This window comes from Acinonyx jubatus, chromosome B2 (genome assembly GCF_027475565.1).
Source record: "Acinonyx jubatus isolate Ajub_Pintada_27869175 chromosome B2, VMU_Ajub_asm_v1.0, whole genome shotgun sequence".
Lineage (NCBI taxonomy): Eukaryota > Metazoa > Chordata > Mammalia > Carnivora > Felidae > Acinonyx > Acinonyx jubatus.
This window is the reverse complement of record NC_069385.1, coordinates 12,895,895-12,919,351: the sequence shown is the minus strand read 5'-3', so window position 1 is coordinate 12,919,351 and position 23,457 is coordinate 12,895,895. Positions and strand designations below refer to the sequence as shown.

The 23,457-nt window shown below is 40.1% G+C and overlaps 1 protein-coding gene and 1 pseudogene across 1 annotated transcript; both read right to left on the bottom strand.

The window, feature by feature from the left end:
* Positions 1 to 1,350: 1,350 nt before the first annotated feature.
* Positions 1,351 to 19,599, bottom strand: LOC128315755 (uncharacterized). The gene is made up of 3 exons (XM_053223337.1): positions 19,463 to 19,599; positions 6,174 to 6,944; positions 1,351 to 1,512 (listed from the first exon to the last, which is right to left on the bottom strand). Exons 1-3 carry the CDS (start codon positions 19,597 to 19,599, stop codon positions 1,509 to 1,511), a joined length of 912 nt encoding a protein of 303 aa, XP_053079312.1. The 3' UTR covers positions 1,351 to 1,508.
* On the bottom strand, positions 17,492 to 17,589 carry LOC113598970 (uncharacterized; annotated as a pseudogene).
* Positions 19,600 to 23,457: the final 3,858 nt, after the last annotated feature.

Here is a 23,457-nt window from a genome sequence, read left to right as displayed (position 1 = left end):
ACTGCTGCTGAGAATATAAAATGGTACAGCCATTTGGGCAACAGCTTGGGAGTTTCTTAAAGAGGTAAATAGTAAACAACCCAGCAATTCCACAAATAAGGTACCTACCCAAGAGAGATCAAAACACATATTCCCACAATTCACACATATTACATGAATGTTCTTAACAACATTATACATAACATAAAAGCCCAAAAGTAGAAACAATCCTATTGTTGATCAACTGATGAATGGTAATGAAAATTGAAACATATCCATACGATGAAATACAATTCAGCAATAAAAAGGAATGAACCACTAGTACATGTGACTGCACTGATGAACGTTATATCAAAACACTCTAAGAGACATGCAAAAGATTACACACTGTATGATTCCATTTATATGAAACGTCCAGAAAGTAGAAATCTATAGATTTTGCAGATTAGTGGTTACCTGGAGTTGAGTGTGAGAGTAAGGACTGAATGCAAATAGGCACAGGGAAACTTGTTGGGATGATGGAAATATTCTAAAACTAGACTGTGGTGATAGCTTCATAATTCTATAAATTAATTTCAAATCACTAAATAACAAATTAGTAGAAGTGTGCATTCACTTATAATGTGACTTTAATGGCATGTAAAAGTTATACCTCAATAAAACCATAAAAAAAAACCAACAACAACATAGAATCAAATGGGGATTTACAGATTAAAAAATGTATGACAATATATTGATAATTGCTGAAGCTGGATGATGGATAATGCGGTGTCATTATACTATTTCTTCTACTTTCATGTACATTTGAAATTTTTCAAAATAAAAAGTTTTAATAAAGTAATGAGAGATTAAATTAAAACTGCTTTATAAAGATGTTTTCCTAAGTATTTGATATAGCTCAATTGTTACACTTACCTTTAATTATCAAGCCATTACATTAAATGTGGCAGTACTGAACAGAAAACTGGCCAAAAAGATGCAAATGACTTCTGTGTTAGCTAGATCTGTATTTATATGTTGTATCTAACAACTTTAATAGGCCTAACTCAAAAATCATGGTGTCAAGGAGTCAAATAGTTAAAAGAGACTTAGATCGCCAGATGACCTCTGCTTCTGAAAGGGTCTCACACAATAAAGCTATCTTTTCCTTTTTAAATATTTAGAGATGTACATGGGAGAGTTATTCAAAATCCCTTTGGTATTTTATTTTAGGTCAACACAATCTGGCTGTTTTGATGAATTATCTTCCTTCAATACGTTGATGGCCAAGTCAAACAATGAATATTAGGAAGCCAGAAGTAACTTATGCATCCATTTTACATCTGGCTTTTAATAAGCTAATAGGAAGGAAGGAAAGGAAAACTATCAAAAAAAAATCAAACACATTTATTATGAAGTTTTCAGGAGACTTTACGGTATTATGATACCCAACTGGTGCGTGGGACAGATGTACGAGAACCAGTAGTTGGTATCAAGAAAGGGACTTATCTGGAGGGTTTGCCACAGAACAGCTGGCAGCTAAGGGAGCACTATCTGTTGGAAAGAAGAAATGTCAATCACCAATAAAGCATTTTTGATATATGAAAAAAATGTTTTTAAGTCTTTCCAAAGTACTTGATAAAGAATCTTGTTAAGAGTTAGAAGCTTCAAGTTCAGTGGAACAAGTACTAAATTGTGTATATACATCATATCTCCCATACAATCTTTTTGTAAAGGTTGAGCTGTTATATACACACACATTAAATTTACATTATTTTATAATTATTTTTATCTATGAAATAAAAAAAATCTTCATTAATGTTTGTAGCCTTGTAGATATCTTTGAAATGTCACAACCTTTACTTCCTTCCACTGCCTTAAAACTCTGAAACAACTACACATAGCCACACAGAATCCGTTCCCATGACTTCCTGGAAGTTTCTGATCTTGATAATTATCATACTCCTACAAACCACTGCCAGGTTTGAAAGAACCGACAATAAATTTTGTGTAGTATATTAAAATCCCCTATCCAAACAAATCAATTTAAACATAAACAGACATTCCCATTGTAATACCAATCCTTACTTAGGAAAGATGTCATGCTTATTTTGTATTTTGAATATAATTCCTGGCCTGTTATAATGCATTAACATCTAAATACCAGAATATCTGGTACTTTTACTTGAGTTCAATAGGCATAAGGTATTCTTCCTCAACCTCTCAAGTTTCCTAAAAACTCAGCGCTTCTAAAATCATTATCTGTGCTGGGGCGCCTGGGTGGTTCAGTCGGTTGAGTGCCTAATTCTTGATTTGGGCTCAGGTCACGATCCCAGTGGGATGGAGCCCCACATCAGGCTTCATGCTGAGCAGGGAGCCTGCTTAAGATTCTCTCTCTCTCTCTCTCTCTCTCTCTCTCTCTCTCTCTCTCTCTCTCTTCTTCTTCTCCCCGACTCATGCTCTAAAATAAAAAAAATTACAAATTAAAATTATTTTCTGTGCTAAAATAGATAAAACATGGGTAGTTCCAGCCATGGGCACAGAAAGTTCTCCAGTCCTTTCCTGGAAGATATCATCTATCATTCAAAACAAGATATTTTTAAAAATATGTCTGGCACATAGTATTTCTAAAGCTAGTAATTCCTGCCCTTCAAATTTGTGAGCACTACATTCATAATTAGTTTTGAAAAAAAACAAAAAGTCTTATAGGAGAGTCAAAGTTCATATACTACAAAAAGTTCAGGCATCTTTCATACTAAAGAAACATATATAAAATCTTCCCATGATGTTATGTATAGTTTCTGGATCCAGTTTGCTAACCATTGTCTAACTCCTTGCAATTGTGAACTTTCAGATGCACTGTAGTTTCCTCTGTTCAATTATCCACTTAGTTCAGCTTCGGAAGGACTTATTTGAATCACTGAAAGACCTGTGAGGGTGTAACTTTCCATGATCTAAAAATGGAGACCTGGGGTAGGATGTCTTATGGCAACAGAAAAGAAGCAAAAATTGATGTAGAGTATCCAACCGTTGCCAATTCCAGTCAAAGACTTCAACTATCTGGAACATATAACATCCTTCTCTCTTTGCTTGGCAGACACTGCTACTAAGAACTGAGCCTTGGCCTAGCCTGAATATCCAGTTCAACAAGTGCTCAAGGACATATGTCTCCAAAAGGGACAGATAAGACAATTCTTTGTGGGGAAGGAAGGAAATGACTACTTATTTCTAGATTTAATTTTTTTATTTTGAAAAAAAAAATTTAATGTTTATTTGTTTTTGAGAGAGAGGCAGAGAGAGAGGGAGACACAGAATCAGGAGCAGTCTCCAGGCTCTGAGCTGTCAGCAGAGCCTGATGCAGGACCTGAACCCACAAACTGTGAGATCATGACCTGAGCTGAAGTCGGATGCTTAACCGACTGAGCCACCCAGGTGCCCCTCCAGATTTAATTTCTATCTTTGTAAACATTTTCTAGTATAGGCAATAAATTATTACAGTAATTGATAACCAAATAAATATATATATGGGAGATGAAAGCAAATAAATTGTATGTTTCACCAATAGAAGAAATCAAAGAAGTTTAGAGTCCACTATTTTACAAAAATTATAATTGTTACAGAAGATAAAATCTAATTGCTATCACTATTCTAGAATTTCTCTAATATATTGCATCTTCTACTCAAAACAGACAAATAGGGGTGCCTGGGTAGCTCAGTCGGTTAAGCATCCCACTCTTGGTTTCAGCTCACATCATACATCGTGCTCTGTGCTGACAGTGCAGAACCTGCTTGGGATTCTCTCTCTCCTTCTTTCTTTCTGCCCACCCACCCCCCCCCCCCCGATGCGCACGCTCTCTCTCTCTCTCTCTCTCAAAATAAATAAACTTTTAAAAAAGTAAACAAACAAAAAATACTTGATTTACTACTATACTTCCTGGTCCGAAAGAAGAGCTTCCTTATTTCTACGTTCATGACCAATATAATAATGACTATGTTAAAATTCTGTTTTTTTCTCTCAACCTTAAATCATATTTCTCATTTAGTGACTATAACTATGAATAGGCATTTGGGAATATTTCATTCTTTAAATAATTATATCATCAACACTACTAGGAAAAAGATTTGATTTACAGGATTTTATTTACCAGGGTCTCACCTATTTACATATGAATTTGGATGGCTATTAGTGCTACCCACCAAATACTTCTAGTTCTCTGCCTTCTGGGCACAAGATAGGACTACACTTCCTAGTAAGGGGGGAATATGAACTAATCCAGCCAGTGGATTATAAGCAATGTCACTTCCTTTCTGGAGCATTGGATGGTATAAGTGAGACCTTCCAGGGTCCTCCCTTTTCTTCCTTTAGCATAGTGACCAGGTTTCCCAGTCAGCCTGAATACCTGAATGACCCCTACCAGCAAAGCCCCTCTGCCAACCTGCTAGGACACAAACCATGACTAAGAAAAAAATCTTCGTTGAGGGCTGTTTGCTACCAGAGCATGATCTGGGCTGCCCCAAATGACATCCTAAGGAGTAACAGAAATTAAATTCAAAACCCAGTAAGTCATAACTCAAAGTTTTGGTTAATAAGCTTTTGTATATCACAAGAAATCCAGCCTTAACATAAAAACTATAGGAAGTTCTCTATTAATAAATTCCCTCAAGATAAGTTGGTCCTACCTATTCCTATAGTTTTGAAAGGAGTCTTTTAAATTTCAAAAAGGAGTCTTTGCTCCTTTTGAGGTGCCATGTTATTCTGGTCAGAGGGCAAAAAGCAGAAAACTGTTCTCTTCCACCTATCTTGGAATATTCCACCTTGAGACCTAACCTCTCAAGGTGACAGCTGGTAACATTGGCAGAATCAGTTATTCTTCCAATTTTTCCTTAATTTCACTTGAAGTGAAAGGAGAATTAATCTGATATAATCAATTCCCACCTTTCCCCAACCCATCTATATTTCACAAGGGATCGGTGTCCAAACATATTCCCATACTGTTCTATTTTCCTCCTAAGCGACTATGATATTTTCACCCCAGTAGAATACAAAAGAAGAGATCTACTCCCAACTATTCCCAAAGGCCTCTCTCGGGCAGAGGAAGCAGGTGGTTGAGTGTGTGAGTATTCAACTTAGAATCTCTGTGTTCAAGTCACACCTCTGTCACCAACGAGCCGAACGACTATGCAAGCAGCTAACTTCTGTCAGCCTCTATTTCCTCACCTATAAAATGAGAATAATAGTGGCGTTGCCTCTCTGGAGCTTGTCAGTTCTTAAGAGTCGTGACATCTAAAAACAATTCAACAGCTGAGTTCCATCAGTGGAAGGATAATCTGTTTATGGATATTTATGATTTGCTGTCACCTCTTAACAGTTTTAGATAAATTAGTTTTGACACTGCTCTATGGTTTCTAGTTTCTATTTCCCCTAATTTTTCTCATCTTCATTTACAGAACCAGAGACTCAAGTTTATGCCACACAATTAGCAGAAGCCAAGCCAAAGCAAACTTGTAAGCTTCTTCCTCTCCACCTCATACATTTCCCTCCTCCTCTAGGCGCTTTCCTTTTCTTGCATTCAATTTCAGGCACCTGCAGTCACCTGAAGTTTGTTGTTTCTTCCACTGCCATCCATTACTTTTACATCTTAGGATATGGCTTTCCGTATTAACCAGCTTGCCAGTCAACTGTGTGTGTGCAGAAATGAAGGGCCTATACTGCCTCCCATGGTGACTTTCTGTCCCCTACATCACTAAACAGAAAAGAAATTCTGTAGTACAGGTTTTCGAACAGATAAAAAGGGAGAGCAGTATTTTGGGAAAAGCACACTTGAATCACGTTTTGCAAACCACTGCTTTCACAGCCCGTAAACTGAGGACCAAAGACCTTGGCCAGGAACCAGGGCTGAAATAAAATTCTGCACCAATTACTGGTGAAAACGAAAAGAACGACCCCAATAACTTTCTGCAAAAACTTTTTTTTTTCTATAAGGGGCTGGAAAATAATGTTTGATGTCTGCCTACCAAAGGTAACGTCGGAAATTTATGTTGACAGCCTTGAGCTTCAATTTGTCGAAGGAAATGAAGGGAAAGTGTGCATGCGTGTTGGTTTTCAAATAAACACTGTATTGGAGCATAGGTGAAGAAGCAACGAAAAAACACGGAGTCGTTTCTGAGGATGACACACGACGGCAAGAATTGCGAGGCGGGAGGTCTATGCCTACCGTGAGAAGACACAGCGGGGTCTCAAGCTACACCACCCAGAACGTTCCACGGAGCCAGGGATGACGTCAAGGACTCCGACTGCTGCTGCCTCTTTCCACAGATGTCTACCTGAATGAGCGTGAGGCAATCCTGGATACACTTCGGGCCAGAAGGAACTGGCCCTGCAGACGAAGGCAGATGAGAAGCAGCAGGGGTGCCCAGGCATGCGCAGCAGGATGAGCGGCACAGAACCAGATGGGGGCTTCCTGGAGAAGGAGGCAGCCATCAAGAGCCGGTCCCTCCACCCCTTCTCGCCCAAGACCACCTCAGGGAACGGCCCCAAGGATACGCGACCCAGGACCACTGCAGGGCCTGCAAGCAAGGACAACGACAAGGCGCTGCCCAGCCCCTGGATCCCATCACTGACTCCGGAGGCCGAAGCCCCCAACCTGGAGAAGCCGTCGCGTACAGCGATCCACCCACTGCGCATGTCAGCCGGGATGCGCAAGCGCCTCTCTGCTCCAGGGCTCTGGGCCCCAAGGGACGCATCACGCACTGTGAGCGCTGCGCGTGCGCAGTGACCCACCACACCCTGAGCTGCTGCGTGCCTGGCGCCGTGCTGCAGTCCTCCGGGGCCAAGGTCGCCCTTGGGCCCACGGAGTAGCTGACTTGGAAGGACATATTGGACCCCAAAACGGACGGTGACACCATTGTGCCACAGTGGGGCGACTTGGGCTTCGGGGCTCCTGAATGAAGCTGTGGGCCGACAGCTCGCGGCCGGTGGTGCACACCTGCATGTGCATAAACGGCCTTGGACGTGACTGACTGGGTGGCACCTTCATGCTCCGAGCACTGGAGCCGTGGGGATGCGGTGGGCTAGGAGGCCGGGCCATGCACTCTGCAGTGACTCCAGTTTGAAGGCGTAGGCTAAGCATGTTTAATGTGGTCTCACTTTAAGAGTAAAACCTGAATTGAACGCGTACACACAGATGCAAGGATCACTGTGGACTAGTGAAGAATTTACGGTTCTGTGATGGGTTGTCCTGTTATCATTTTTTCGGTTTGGTTTTTACGTGGAAAACGTGACATTTTCAGGGAGGAGAGCCTGGATAGGAGGGAGATTCAGGAAAGAGGAATCAAAACAAGACTGGAAACTCCCCTAAATGTTCAAGCATCTCAAAACACACGGAGGCAGCAGCAGCGGAGAGATCAAGGCAGGCTTTCCCGTGAGTCATGTGTTTCTCTGTGATCACAACAGAATTTCCTGTTGGGAGTCAAGAGTGCATTCAGGGTGGAGTTCATGAGAAAACCTGTCTTAGTCATGAAATACCAATTTTCAACTCTTTAATACAGCCAAGCCACATTCTGGAAGATTACCATGTACAGAGTTTACCAAAAGTTTCTTGAAGAAGTTTAAAATTTTGCTATTAGAATAATTCATCTTGTCAAAACAAAGCCACCAGTTAACCTATTGTGTACCTATTACACAAATACAGTTGGGTTAAGCACAGAAGGAGGTACAGGGAAGCCTGGATGGCTCCTTGGTTGAGCGTCTGACTCTTGATTTTGCCCAGGTCGTGATCCCAGGGTCCTGGGATTGAGCCCACATTGGGTCCATGCCGAGTGTGGGGTCTGCTTAAGATTCTCTCTCTCCGCCGGGCTCCTGTGTGCATTCTCTCTCTCTCTCTCAAAAAAAAAAAAAAAGGGGGAAGAGGGTTACAAAATTAATACAATGCATGTCCACTGCCCTGAAAAAGCTTTGGAAGATCTGATAGGTGTGGGATCTGAGATCAGCAGTTTAAGGATTGGGCAGACAGCCGGGATGAAAGGCATTGGATCTAACTTGCTCTTTGCAGCTCCCATGGAATTACAAAGTCCATCAGACCCTCTGAGCCTATCCGCTCTGCCTGCTGATCCCCTGGTTTGCTTTCCCAGCAGAGAAGGACATGTAGTTCAGCTGTCAACCACCCAGGGCCAGCCTTAAATGCATTGACCTGCTTAGATGACAAAATGGATGTTGGAGAGCTCCCTACCCAAAAATACCGACTCCTTGCTTGTTAGGGAATCTGAGGCTCTATAATTAGAGAATTTCTCCTGTGTAGACAGTGTGAGAAAATAGAGCTTGCACTTGTATGTCAGGCAGACCTGAGCTCATATCTCAGCTCTTCTGCATGCTATGGACCTTAAGCAAGTCACTTGTTTTGTGAAGCCCTATTTCCACATCTGTTAAATGGCGATAGTGTATATGAAAGCGGTGAGATAATAGGAACTCAGTACATTATTTCCTTACTTCCTTTTGAAAATCTAGTGGTGTAGAGACTATAAAGCTGTCCTAAGCTCTTATGATCTGGCAATTGAATGTCTCTGTAGGAAAATTAATTACCACCTTCAGCTGTAATACAGAAGATTGGTGCTACAACCACTCAAGTATGCAATGCCTTTGGCAAAGATTTCTCTGTTGTGATCTTCCCCGCTTATTCTCACAATGTTCATTTTGCTAGACTATCCTGGACAGCAAGGACTATATCTTATTCATTTTTGTATTCCTGATGCATGGCATAGAAGGTGCTCTATAGATGTCTGTTGGATAAGAGACTAAATGAATGAACAAATTTTCTAGGGAGAAGAGAAGAAAGGCAATGTTGGCTAGAAGGGGAACATACCCAGGACTAAGAAGGGAAGGTGAGAGGGCCTCAAAACAAAACTGTCTTTTTGCCTAATTTTAAATTATATCTAGAATCAGAACTGCTGATGCTTTAGAGAATAAATTACTCCTCCAGCTCCCCTCCCTGACAGCCACATGTACAGTTACAGCTTCTGCCATTGCTGCTAGTGATAATGATCCTATGGGAAAGGATTAGAAAACCACCTTTTCTTAAAATGGCTTTGGCAATTTTTACAGCTATTTTTCTGCTGCATTTAGGAAGGGCTGATACCTATTTTTCAGCTACACTTCAATATCTTAAGTAAGTATGTATCAGATCTGACTGACTTTGATGCAAATATGGCTTCTCTGAAGGGGACATGAAGGGTATGTGTCAGGTTTCATGAACTTGCCCACTGCTCCTGAACACCTGCGCTGGCCCAGGTACCTACACAGGCTGAGTTGTGCCTGGCACTGAATGCCAACACCTCATTTTATTTGTAACAGTAACTCCCACACTCAGACACTACATCCCAAGACAGAATCACTGCAACCAAAGCAGGTGAGCCTAGAGGACTTACCACTATCAGCACTCTGTGCTAAACATGAAATTTTTCTCTTTGAACCCCCAGATTCTCCACTAAGAATGGATCACCAAGCAGACCACAACTTTCCTCGAAAAAATTTTATTTCAGTCACCTTCTTGCCCCACCTGGACACTGGTTCATCCACAATCTCCTCTTAATTTTAAATTTTAGAGAACAGGTTAGGTGGGTGGGGAGTCTCTGAACTCTTTATGCAAATTAGCCCAACCCCTCCCCAGAGGACTACACACCTAGAGGAGAGGCAGGTTTTGCTAAGCTCTAGCAGAGTATCTAAAGGTACCTAATTATACACTGTTGTGTAACGACAGTGTTACAGAGGTGACCATAAGAAGACACATCCAAGACCGAAGGACAAAAACGTTCTGCTCATAGCAGCCTTTTCTTCCTGAATGTATATAGGGAACAGTCAGTGGATAACCCTAGTAAGGCACCAGCTAATATATATAATACTGCAGGGGCGCCTGGGTGGCTCAGTCAGTTAAGTGTCCAACTTGAATTTGGCTCAAATCATGATCTCACAGTTTGTGGGATCGAACCCGACTTAGGATTCTCTCTCTTCCTCTCTCTCTGCCCCTCCCCCACTCCTGTGCATGGCTTGCACGCCAGCTCTCTCTCTCTCAAAATCAATAAACAAACATTTTTTTTAAAGTACTGCAGATATACATAAGATATAATGCAGGCCACAAATGAAACCCCACATGTAATTTTAAATTTTCTAGCACCCATATTTAAATAAGTTAAAAGAAAAAAGGTATAATTGATTTTCATAATTTACTTAATGCAGATTTCTAATGTATTAGTATTTCAACATACAATCAATATAAAAATATTGAGATCTTTCACATGATTTTTTTCATACTAAGTCTTCAGAGTCCAATGTATGTTTTATACTTAGAGTACTTCTCAGTTCATAACCAGCCATATTAAATGTTCAAAGCCTCATGTTGTTACTAGCTACCATAATAGAGCAGCTCTAGATTTTTTTAAAAATCTGTATTCCATTGGGTCGTCTGGGTGGCTCAGTCAGTTGAACGTCCGACTTTGGTTCAGGTCATGATCTTGCGCCTCATTTTTTTTTTTTTTAATCTGTATTCCATTACACAGACCAGATCCAATGTCTCATCAAAGTGATCTTAGGAGTTCATGTACTGACATGTGCCATCTGGTCAAAACACATAACTATAATAAAATAGGAAATGAATGTGACTATATGAATGCTTCTCTAACGTAATACTATTTCTAGCTCAACTCCAAAGCCAAGATTTACCCTAATAGAAAAAACACTAAAAACATTTCCATTAAAAACAGGAAAAGGACAAGGGTGTCCTTTACCACAATAATTATTTAACACAGTACTGGAGGTACTAAACGGTCCAATTACACAAGAGGAAAACATAGTAAGCCCTTTAAAATTATCATTATTTGAAGATTATATAATTCTTGACCCATAAAACCTGAGTGAATCAACTATAAAGCTATTTAAAATAAGAGAAAGCAATAGGTTGACTAGATACAAAAATTAATATGCAGAAATCAATAGAATTGATACATACAAACAACAACCCTTCAGAAGCTATCATGGAATAAATAGTCCCATTAAAATAACAAACAAAAATAAAATACTTAGGAATTAATGATGAAATACACAAGACCTACATGAAGAAACTCTTAAAACACTATAAGAGATTAAAAGAAAGATTGAAAACAAAGGCAAACCACGTTCACAGGTAGGAAGTGTCAATATCATACAAAAAAAACCCCATAATTCTCTATTAGATTAAAGAGATGTAAGAGAAATGACATAATTTTGCAAGTGGGGACACAGGGTCGGAATGCATACCTACCTGAACATGAATGACAAAGACAGGATGAATCATCTGCTCCCCTCCATCCCAAGCCTGGGGGCCTAATTCTGATTAAAAAAAAAAAAAAAAAAAGTCAGGCTGTATGCCCTCCATTCCTCTGGTTGCCTGTGTATGATGACAAAAGAATATGCACCTTTTCCCAAGTTCTATCTCTGCTCTAGCAGTGAATCCACGTAGTGAGATGAATGTAAGGAAAAAGATCAAGCTGTAGAAGCTAAAGAGGTCAACCCTAATCCCAATGCTCCCACTTAGAAACTGTTAACTTTATATAACTCACTTACCTCTCTGAGCCTCAGCTTCCTTATCTGTAAAACAGAGATTAAAACGAGCCTGCCACTTACTTTACAGGGTTGTTGTGAGGATGGGAACTGAGGTTTGAAAGAGCTTTGGACCATAAAACTCTTCACTGCTATGTAGTTTATTATCCGGCAAGATGAATCCATGTGCCAATTCATGTTTAAGTGACCATCATTAACACAGCTCTAAGCCTGACATAAATAAAATCAATGTAAGCTAATTCCTCAGGGTTGTTTATTTTTAAGAAGCTTCAAGGAATAGACCTTCTCTGGAGTGAGCCATTCCCAACCTCTTGAAAGGCTGCCAGCTGTGGTTTCAAATAATTACCCAGAAACATTTGGATTTTCTTCTTCCTCTCCTGTTGTCCTTTTCTCCGAGAAAATGCAGAATTGTTTACCAAAGAGTGGATGTGAAACACACTGAAGCCACTCATTTGTATAGAATATATGTGCCCTTGACTCGCCACTTGGAAGAGAGCTGTGTCACCAGCATCAGAGTAGGCCCACAAGTGAGACCTAAAATTTTTGTTGCCTTGAAGTCTCCAGATTTTGGGGTATATTTGATTCCACAGCACAGTCTTTCCAGTCCTGCCTCCTACCACTTGGGTTTTATAAATGAAGCGGTGATCAAAGAGAGGACTTAAGAGCTCCAGATCTTGCATGTTGGAACAGATCCGTGAGATAGCCAAGTCTGAAGTATGACCACCTCTACAGGTTGCTGACAGGAAGTGGGGACATATAGAACTCTGATGACGAGTAGAAGCTTTTTAAAAATTTCTTAAGGGAGGCCGTTTTTCAAGATCTATTCAGAAAATCTCTGCATAAATGGCCATTATCACATAAGGGATAAAATTAGATTTGGTAACTAGGGAAAAATCAGACTAACAATGGGTGGGTGGAGACATTTGTGACTCAGTGTATAAAATCTTTTCTTTAGGAGATTGTCTATGGATGATGCCTTACATTTTGGACATAGCAAAATAATAGATGTGAAATTCGGCCCACATCTTTCATACATATGATTGAGTGAAGCTATCGTTTAGAAGAGCCAGTGAGACTTAACCGAGGTCCACACCCCCTTCCCACCATGTGGCTTAAGGGACATTAAGCTGAAATGGGGGGACAAAGGGACAAAGAGCTGAACTATGGAAGGAAATGACAGGATGACAGGATTTCCTATAAAGTGCATGAACAAAGCAATAATACACAAGGTACCTTTATAAACAGCACTAGTAAATTTTACATAAATGCCTGACATCACCTTTTGTGCTTTTGAACTATTTCAGTTACAGTAACATCAGAGACAGCAGCCAAAAACATTTGCTATAATTTCAAAATGCATTCCTATTCGTGTGAATCAATGCATGAAAATCAATGCACACCTCACATTCAGGAACACTCAGAAATTGTATGCACAGACACCACACAGAGAGGAAGAATACACGTGTCTTATCTCATTTTCTTTAAAAATGTTATATTTTGAGAGCACCAGCAAATGCATATAGTCTTGGGAAGGAAACAGCAGGCTTCCTTAAGCAATTATGAAATTCAAGTCACCAAATTAGCATACCTAAATCATGCAAGTCAGAATAACTTCACTGAGATTTGTCCTAAATAATTAATAAATTACTTTGTGATATTAAAGAATTATTTCATTACTTCACCATTAAAATTCATGGACGCCTCTATTATGTATATTAAACGTTTTAATTTTAAATTATTTAACTCTTAGATGTAGGGGAAATAATATTATTGTATCCTGTATTCTCAAAAAAAATTTCCCTTTATATTACTTTAATCACCTAATGGCTCTTGAAGAAAGCAATTTCCTACAACATTTTATTCTACTCAAAATGCTTTTCCTGTACTTTATCTAGAATGTACTTTATGATGTCTCTACACCAATGTGGGAATGACTGAAAGACAAGACACTGATGAGTAAGAGGAAGAGAAATCATAAACCTTTAAGAACTTGAGTTTGTTTGTTTGTTTGTTTTTAATGTTTATTTTTGAGAGAGAGAGACAGAGACAGAGACAGAGACAGAGACAGAGTGCGAGCAGGGGAGAGGCAGAGAAAGAAGGAGACACAGAATCCGAAGCAGGCTCCAGGCTCTGAGCTGTCAGCACAGAGCCCAATGTGGGTCTCAAACCCACAAAACACGAGGTCATGATCTGAGCTGAAGTCAGATGCTGAACTGACTAAGCCACCCAAGCGCCCCAAGAATTTGAGGCGTGAAGAACACACATCAGAACAACATGAAAACTATTTTTAAAAACACGTTGAGTCCCATCCTCTGAGATTCTAGTTCACCACAAAGCTTACTGGTGGGCACATACTTCTTTTTCACATTAGCTATCAGAACACTTGGGACCTCTGTCTGTCAAGTAGATAGAAGCAGGTGGTGTGTGCATCACACATGGACATGGCCTGGACATTGTGGGTGGCCATCCCCAGCCCTGCCTTATTTTTCTGCCTACATTTTTCATTTGCCTCATTGTTTGTACTTATTTTTAGTTCATCTTGCTAAATTGTGCATATCTTTAGAAGTGGATTTGAATTCCTTTCACAGTGTGAAGAATTTTAAGTGAGTGAATAATAATGGGGAAGGATAAATCTTTTAATAGGGAAATTTTATATTTTGTACCCTTTACCCATTTAGCCCATCCCCCCTCCCACTACCCCTCCAGTAACTCTCAGTTTGTTCTCTATATTTATGAGTCTCTTCTGTTTTGTCTCCCTCCCTGGTTTTTTATTATTTTTGTTTCCCTTCCCTTATGTTCATCTGTTTTGTCTCTTAAAGTCCTTATATGAGTGAGGTCATATGATTTTTGTCTTTCTCTGACTGACTAATTTCACTTAGCATAATACCCTCCAGTTCCATCCACATAGTTGCAAATGGTAAGATTTCATTCTTTTTGATTGTCAAGTAATACTCCGTTGTATATATATGCCACATCTTCTTTATCCATTCATCCATCGATGGACATTTGGGCTCTTTCCATACTTTGGCTATTGTTGATAGTGCTGCTATAAACATGGGGCTGCATGTGTCCCTTCAAAACAGCACACCTATATCCCATGGATAAATGCCTAGTAGTGCAATTGCTGGGTCATAGGGTAGTTCTATTTTTAGGTTTTTTTGAGGAACCTCCATACTGTTTTCCAGAGTGGCTGCACCAGCTTGCATTGCCACCAACAATGCAAAAGAGATCCGCTTTCTCTGCATCCTCACCAACATCTGTTGTTGCCTGAGTTGTTAATGTTAGCCATTCTGACAGGTGTCAGGTGGTATCTCATTGTGGTTTTGATTTGTATTTGCCTGATGATGAATGATGTGGAGCATTCCTTCATGTGTTGGTTGGCTATCTGGATGTCTTCTTTGGAGAAGTGTCCATTCACTGGACATTCTCTTGCACATTTCTTCACTGGATTATTTGTTTTTTGGGTGTTGAGTTTGAGAAGTTCTTTATAGATTTTGGATACTAACCCTTTATCTGATGTTATTTGCAATATCTTCTCCCATCTTGTCAGTTGCCTTTTAGTTTTGCTGATTGTTTCCTTTGCTGTTCAGAAGTTTTTTATTTTGATGAGGTCCCAGTAGTTCATTTTTGCTTTTGTTTCCCTTGCCTCTGGAGACGTGTTGAGTAAGAAGTTGCCGCAGCCAAGATCAAAGAGGTTTTTGCCTGCTTTCTCCTTGAGGATTTTGATGGCTTCCTGTCTTACATTTAGGCCTTTCATTCATTTTGAGTTTATTTTTGTGTCTGGTGTAAGAAAGTGGTCCAGGTTCATTCTTCTGCATGTCGCTGTCCAGTTTTCCCAGCACCACTTGCTGAAGAGACGTCTGTATTCCATTGGATATTCTTTCCTGCTTTGGCAAAGATTAGTTGGCCATACGTTTGTGGGTCCATTTCTGGGTTCTCTATTCTGTTCCGTTGATCTGAGTGTCTGTTCTTGTGCCAGTACCATACTGTCTTGATGGTTACAGCTTTGTGGTATAGCTTGAAGTCTGCGATTGTGATTCCTCCTGCTTTAGTTTTCTTTTTCAAGATTGCTTTGGCTATTCGGGGTGTCTTCTAGTTCCATAAAAATTTAGGATTATTTGTTCTAGCTCTGTGAAGAATTCTGGTGTTATTTTGATAAGGATTGCATTGAATATGTAGATTGCTTTGGGTAGTATTGACATTTTAACCATATTTGTTCTTCCTATCCAGGAGCATGGAACCTTTTTCCATTTTTTTGTGTCTTCTTCAATTTCTTCCATAAGCTTTCTATAGTTTTCAGCATATAGATTTTTCACCTCTTTGGTTACATTTATTCCTAGGTATTTTATGTTTTTTTGTGCAACTGTTGGTGTATAGGAATGCAACCATTATTGGTGTATAGGAATGCAACCATTGTTGGTGTATAGGAATGCAACCAATTTCTGTGCATTGATTTTATATCCTGCAACTTTGCTGAATTCATGAATCAATTCTAGCACCCAGGTGGAATCCTGGGTTTTCCATACAGAGTATCACGTCATCTGCAAAGAGTGAAAGTTTGACCTCCTCCTGGCCGATTTGGATGCCTTTTATTTCTTTGTGTTGTCTGATTGCAGAGGCTAAGACTTCCAATACTATGTTGGATAACAGTGGCGAGAGTGGACATCCCTATCTTGTTCCTGACCTTAGGGGGAGAGCTGTCAGTTTTTCCCCATTGAGGATGATATTAGCGTTGGGTCATTCATATATGGCTTTTATGATCTCGAGGTATGATCCTTCTATCCCTACTTTCTTGAGGGTTTTTATCAAGAAAGAATGCTGTATTTTGCATGACCTTTTCTTCTCATTTTAGAGTTCCAGCTGGTGGTATTTGCTCCTCACTCCATCAACTCCATTCTTGGGACAGGATGTCCTATCCATCACTTACACACAGAATAAACTCAAACAATGTGCTACTCCTCCCAAGGGCACTAACCTTTTCTCTAACTGCAAAATAAGATTTATTACCTCTCAAATCAATTTCAGGTATCAAGGAAATGGGAGAAAGTGAAGGAAGTAATCAAAGATAGAAAGGTGTTTTCCCAATTCTGTGAAAATTATACTACCCACCCAGGATTATTTCTACTCAGGATAGTTTAAAGGAAAATGTTAGGGTTTCAGTAACAATTTTAATGTATTGCTTTATTGATAACCTTCTACACATCATGTGAAGAGCCAAACTAATAAAGATGCTGAAGAGAGAATAAAAGAGAGTAGTGTGGAAATTGGAAGACAATCCGAAGGGAGTTAAATGGCCACTGACCGTCCATTTATATGGAAGGGAGGTAGAAGCAAAGGCTAGGCAAAAATAATTTGATTGTTGTTAGTCTGGGATAAGAGTTTGAGGGTGGACCTTAAATCACAGGCCATTTGTGTGAGAGGCTATGAGGGCATTTACTGCTTGCTCTGCATTTTGGAGGGAATTTTGCCCTTTGTTTGGACTCCCGTATGTGAACATAGAATATCCCTGTCCCTGTTATGGATTGAATTACATCCCCCCCTCCCCCAAAAAGATGTTGAAGTCCTAACCCAAAGTACCTTAGTTAGAAGTAGGTGACCTTATTTAGAAATAGGGTCTTTGCAGATATAATCAATTTAAAATGAGGCCATGCTGGATGACTGGTGTCTTATAAGAAGAAGGAAATTTGGGCTACTGTGAACGGTGCTTCTATGAACATTAGTGGATTTATTAATTTTTTAATCTTTTTTTAACCATACGAGTACATGTAGGGTCATGAAAAATTAGAATAATACAGCAGAGATTATTAAAGGGTGTTTGTAGACTATGGAGTCAGGCCACCATGCTGCACTGACAAGAAAGCAATGTCACAAAGGGATCACACAACACTTCCCAGACTTGCAAGTTCTTCATAGGAAAGGCCATCTTTGTTTTCTTTGTTTGTTTGTTTTAATATGGAATGCTTCACACGTTAGCATGTGCAGGGGCCATGCTGAGTTTCTTTATATTGTTCCAATTTTAGTAGATGTGCTGCTGAAGAGAGCACCACAGCAAAGCCTATCAATGAAGCCTACTAAACCTGGTAGTACGGCAAGTATGTGGGGGTCTAAGCAACAAATCACGTAGCACATATAAAATATTTACCAGAAAAAAAGGAGGGTCAAAAATCTAGCCCTAAAGCAAGTTTGTATTCCAGAAGGCTGAAGTCGTACAGACTATGTTCTCTGACCGAAATGACATTAAGATGAAAGTTAATAACAAGCCACATGTAAAAGTTAACCATCTATTGAAAAGTAACAAATATGCTTCCGAATAACCTATGACTCAAAAAAGAAATCAAAAAGGAAATTAGAAAGTATTTGTAACTGTGTGATAATAAAAACATATCAAAATATGTATCAAAAATGTTTAGCATTTAAAGCAACACTTATAGTCTTTATTATATCAGAAAGGAATTAGGTGGAGGGGGTGCCTGGATGGTTCAGTCGGTTGAACATCTGACTTAATTTCAGCTCAGGCCATGAATCAGGCAAAGCCCTATGTCGGGAGCCTGCTGAAGATTCTCTCTCTCTCTCTCTCTCTCTCTGCCCCTCTCCCCTGCTCGTGCTCTCTCTCTCTCTGTCTCTAAAATAAAAAATAAAGAAAGAAATAAAGAAGACAGAAATTAAGTTGAAAGGCAATGAGCTGAACATCTATCTCAAGAAACTAGAAAAAGAACCAAAAAATCTACAAAAAGTAAAAGAAAGTTAATAATAAAGACAAAAGGCTAATAAGTAATATATAATAAAGAATCAAGAGAAACAAAAGGTTGTGTTTTGGAAAGATTAAGAAAAGTGAGAAACACTTGGGAAAACTGTTAAGGGGGAATAAAAAGAAGGCACAAATGACCAATACAAAGAATGTAAGGAAGACGTAACTACAGATTCCACCAACGTTAAGAACATAATCAGAAGATATTATTAATAGCCCCATGCCCATGATGTTGAGAATTTTGATAAAAATGGATGAAATTCCAGCAAAATAAGCCTTACCAAAATTAGTTCATGAAGACAGGGAAAATTTACATAATCTGTTTAGAGTCTGTGTCTGGTAACTGACATTTGAGTCATTTGCAGGTCTATCCTCTCTCTTAATCCTGTTTCTTGAAACAAGTAGTAACTTTTCATCAAATAGTAGGCATTATATATGAAAAATCACAGAGGCTCTGGGTGATGTTATCTTCTGTCAGAGAGGATTCACCCTATTCTCTGGCAGGTGACAGATGTGGGTGCAGGAAACCCCAATACATAGTGCATTTAGATTTGAAGCTGCCCTACAGTCTCTTCACGGTCTGACTTTTCTCTTAGTTGTACGCACTCCTAGACTTTAGCTCTCCAAACAAAACCTGGGGCGTTTACTAGAGCACTTCCTCCATGGCTTCAATTTTTATCTTCTTATCTGGCACTGTGAGGCTACCAAAGACTCCCACCTGGCTTTTCAACCACTTTCTGCTCAATTTCTCTTTTCAGCTTAAGAATCAGTAAATGAGGGGTGCCTGGGCGGCTCAGTCTGTTGAGCATCTGAGTCTTGATTTTGGCTCAGGTCGTGGTCTCGTGGTTCGTGGGATCGGGCCCCAAGTCAGGCTCTACACTGATGGTGTGGAGCCTGCTTGGGATTCTCTCTCTCCCTCTCTCTCTCTGCCCCTCCCCTGTGCTCTCTCTCAACATAAACAAATAAACATTTAAAAAAAGAATCAGCAAATGCCTCAAGGAGAAAACTAGCCAAGTGTTGGGTTAAATTCTCTGTACTCCCTTTTTCTTTCCAAGATTTTGTCCCCTCAAGTCTTGGCTGTCTTGACAGCCCCCACACTCCAGCGTTGACTGCCTCAGCCTTGCAAGATTGCTGACTTTTGACCGGTTCTGATTCTTCTTAGCCTTCACCTTCTACCCAACTTCTCAGTCTCGGTCCCCATGCCCAGAACTGGCAAGTGCCCCGAGGTATCAAACTTCAGGCAGAATGGGAGGTTCCTTTTCAGTAACATGTCTTTCTCTTCAATATACTGGTACCTCAAGTCCATATTGCCTCAGATGCCTTCAAACATGTTTTTGGCACTGAGCTTTTTCAGGTTTTCTTGATGGGAGCATTGGTATGCTACAAGCTATATCCTTCTAACTGAAATCAGAAATCTATGTATTAAAGCATGATGAAGCATTGAAGACATAGTAATGGCTTTAGAAGTTATGTTTTTAACATTGACATTTCAGGAGTTAAATGCAGATGGCAGCAGTTGAGAGAGTGAGAAGCTTATTGAAGAGAAGAATAAAGGTACTAACAGCCCTATCTTGTGAAGTGGTCTGTGATGGTTCTAGAAATAAAGATACAAGTATCAATATTCTAACCAGCACAACTCATGGGACATGACCAAAATACAGCTTTATTTTACTTTTCCATTGATCCTCACAGATGCAGCCAGGGATGCTCCCCTCTCCGTTCCCCTGGATAAAATTCCACCAACATTAAGAACATAATCAGAAGATATTATTAATCTTCTTGGCCAGATCCCATGATTTTCTGCTAACTGCCAGGTAATAGATGTACCTCTGTTACTTCAAACTGCAGAATCTTAAGTCAGAAATCTAAAATCCAGGCCTCAAGGCACCTAGGTGGCTCAGTTGGTTAAGCATGCAACTCTTGATGTCGGCTCGGGTCACAATCTCACAGTTTAGGCTCTGTGCTGATAGCTTGGAGCCTGCTTAGGATTCTCTCTCTCCCTTTCTTCTGCCCCTCCCCCCCTCAAAATAAATAAATAAACTTTAAAAATGAGATAAAATCCAGCCCTCAAAATAATCAAAAATTTCAATTGACTGAACCTCAGATCTTCTTCTCTCCACTTGTTAGTCTCGTCATGGGCTGAGTGTTGCAGAAGGAAAGGGATGTGTGGTCTTTCTCCGGCTGCTTTTCTTCTCCAAGCTAGTGCTTCTCACCTCTCCGGGGTTGGAGCACAGAGAGGAGGGAAACGGGGGCAGGGGGATTGCTTACTTAAATCGCTAACACTGTAAGTTAGGTTTAAAGACTGTCCCAGATGTCTAAAATTGTCTCTTTCTGCCATGAGCGCTGGCAGAGGCTTACCTACTGGGTCACTCTGGCCGAAGTACCTGTGACAGGGGTGATGCATCCCTTTCAGTTGGCCTCTCCCCCCCACCACTTGGTTCTCCAGCCATTCACTGAAAAGGATGCTGCCTGCATCACACCATCCTTATGCAGGACTTCATATGGCTCCAGAACATCCCACACTTTTCTGTGTGGTCCCCATTCTGTCCATTGGAAATATTCACACCCCTTTGGACTGGCCACTGAACAGGGGTTCAGTTATTCCCCACTTGCAATAGCAGCTTCCTTGCATTCTACCATCTAAGCTGCTCAGTGGCCAACAGTATCACCTTTTTTGTCCTCCAGATTTCCTCCAATGCGAATTAGACCCCAGTCTGCTTTGTATCCCAAATCACAGGGGCACATATTGGACATCTCATTTGGTCCACGTAAAGCCCCCTCATGCTCGCTTTGAGGCAGTGAAATAGGTGATCTCTGCCCCAACCCCCGTTGCTGGGATATGCGGATGAGGCTCCCAACAGAATCTTCTCCAAAAAAATCTTTCTCAGATAAAGCGCTCTCTCCATCTACACTGCAACATATTCTTGAAGTGTAGCAGGTAAAGAAAAGCTCAAGAGTCAATAAACTGGTTCTTGACTACTTCCTTTATAGTTCTGCATTTGGGAATTTGCTTCATATCTGTCATGGTATATATATCCTATTAGAAGTTTGGTCAAAATGAAGACAAGACACATCCCATTTTCATATACTGTTTCTAGCGTATTGTTTATTTAACACTGTAAGGATAGAGCAGTCAACAGTCCCAAATACATGTGCATGTAGAGGCAGACACCTAAAGTAAATGAGTAAAACAGGGCTGAGATAAGAAAGATTATTTGGCCTGCGTGGTCAGTTTTTAATTTTCCCATATGGGGTTGAAGAAATAGCTTACTGCTATCAGAAGAAAAACAGGGACAGTGATGTTAAATGGCAATACATATCCAGCCTCGGTACTAAAGACCCATACGAGTGCTAGAATCTGGGGGAAGCTGGAAATCGGAGTGACGGGCAGTCATGACTCAACTCACGCCAACTGTTTCGTAAAAGAATGCAAACCCAGTTTTGAATATTTGACCATTTTTTTTAAGGGAAGCAGGAAAATCTATATTTTTGTGTTATAATTATATTTGATCCTTTACATTTTGGTTCAAACTTTTTTTTTCGAACAGTGTGGAGGCCAAATACAGACTGCCAGTCTACACCCACTAGCAAGACACTAAAATGGTGAACTGAAAGCTCATGGATCAGAGCAGAAAGTCAGTAAGTATTTTCTTAAATAGATATATTTATGAATAGTGAGTTTAGTACATTGTTCAGACCTGTGAAGGTAACCAAGGGAGTAAAAAAAGCAAAAAGGCTTAAAACTGGTTATCTTTAGAACAACATCAGAAGGACTATAGTTTTTATTAGTCTAAGCATAGACTAGTTTTTATTTGTTTTCTTAAGCTTTTTTAAATTTTATTTATTTTGATAGAGAGAGAGCGTGAGAATCCCAAGCAGACTCCACACTGTCAGCGCGGAGCCCTACACAGGGCATGAACCCACGAACCAGGAGATCATGACTTGAGCTGAAACCAAGAGTCAGATGTTCAACAGACTGAGCCACCCAGGTGCCCCACTATTTTAGTCTTTAAATTTTTGCCTGTATTACTCTGATTAAAAAATTAAAAGTAAAAAGGAATTTAAAAATCCCTCCACAAAATCCCAACTCTGATTTGACTTCCCTGGCTGGGAAATGTATTCCCATCAGAGAACTGAGGCAATTGACTCTCCACCACCGCTTGCTCTACCGAAGCCCTAACTGCAGCTCCAGAAGTTTTGCAGAAATGTTAACTCTGCAAGCGTTCGTCAAGTTCTGTGCCCAGCTTCTGTATCTGTGCCTTCCTCTCCAACACTGGCTTGCCTGAGATCTTGTTCTTTGTGCATACCCTGTGTATAATTCTTGCCGACGGCTCATCTGAGGACCTGCAGAGCACACGTCCAATCCAAGGACCAAGCTCAGCAGACCTGAAGGCCTCTCCAGCCCTCTCTAGTACCCAATGGCTCCATGCCATTTTATCATTGAGCTTCCTACTCCGCCCCGGCCCCCACCCTATGGAGATAATCCAATGCCATCCTTGTGACTATAAATCAGCTCGCAAAAATTGCACTTCCTACAGTAGCCACAACCACCCACATTCATACCACTAGAATATCTTTGTCTCCATGGATTCTCCATCCAGATTTTATGAGGCCATGGGCACAAATTTGTATCTTCCCTTCTGTTGAATGCCTCCCCTATCCTTGGGATGAGTCATTTGTCTGCAGCTTACTACCAACAAAAAGAAGGCCAAGAGACTGATCCAAGAATGATTGAAATTACAAGGATTTTATTTATCCTCTTTAATAAAAGCAGCTAATTTCATGTTTTACTTTGTATCAGGTATGACACTTTGTATACTTGATACTTTGCATTATACTACTCTATGATGTAGGTACAATTATCTCCATTTCAAGCCAAGGAAACTGAGGCATGGGAAAGTTAAGTAACCTGCTCAAGACAAAAATTTAGTAATTGGCAAAACTTGTGTTTTAATCCTGGCTCTGATTCCAGAGCCTATGCTCTAAGCTACTATACTAGATAGCTTTTTGGTATAAAATGATACATGAGAGCAAAATGGAAAATCCATAAAACAGGCTATAGTCATCCAAATATAATTCTATTACATATAGAAGATTTCTCTTCACAGGGAAAAGAATTCAACATCATCAATGAGTTTGAGTGTACTCAATACTTACACTCTTA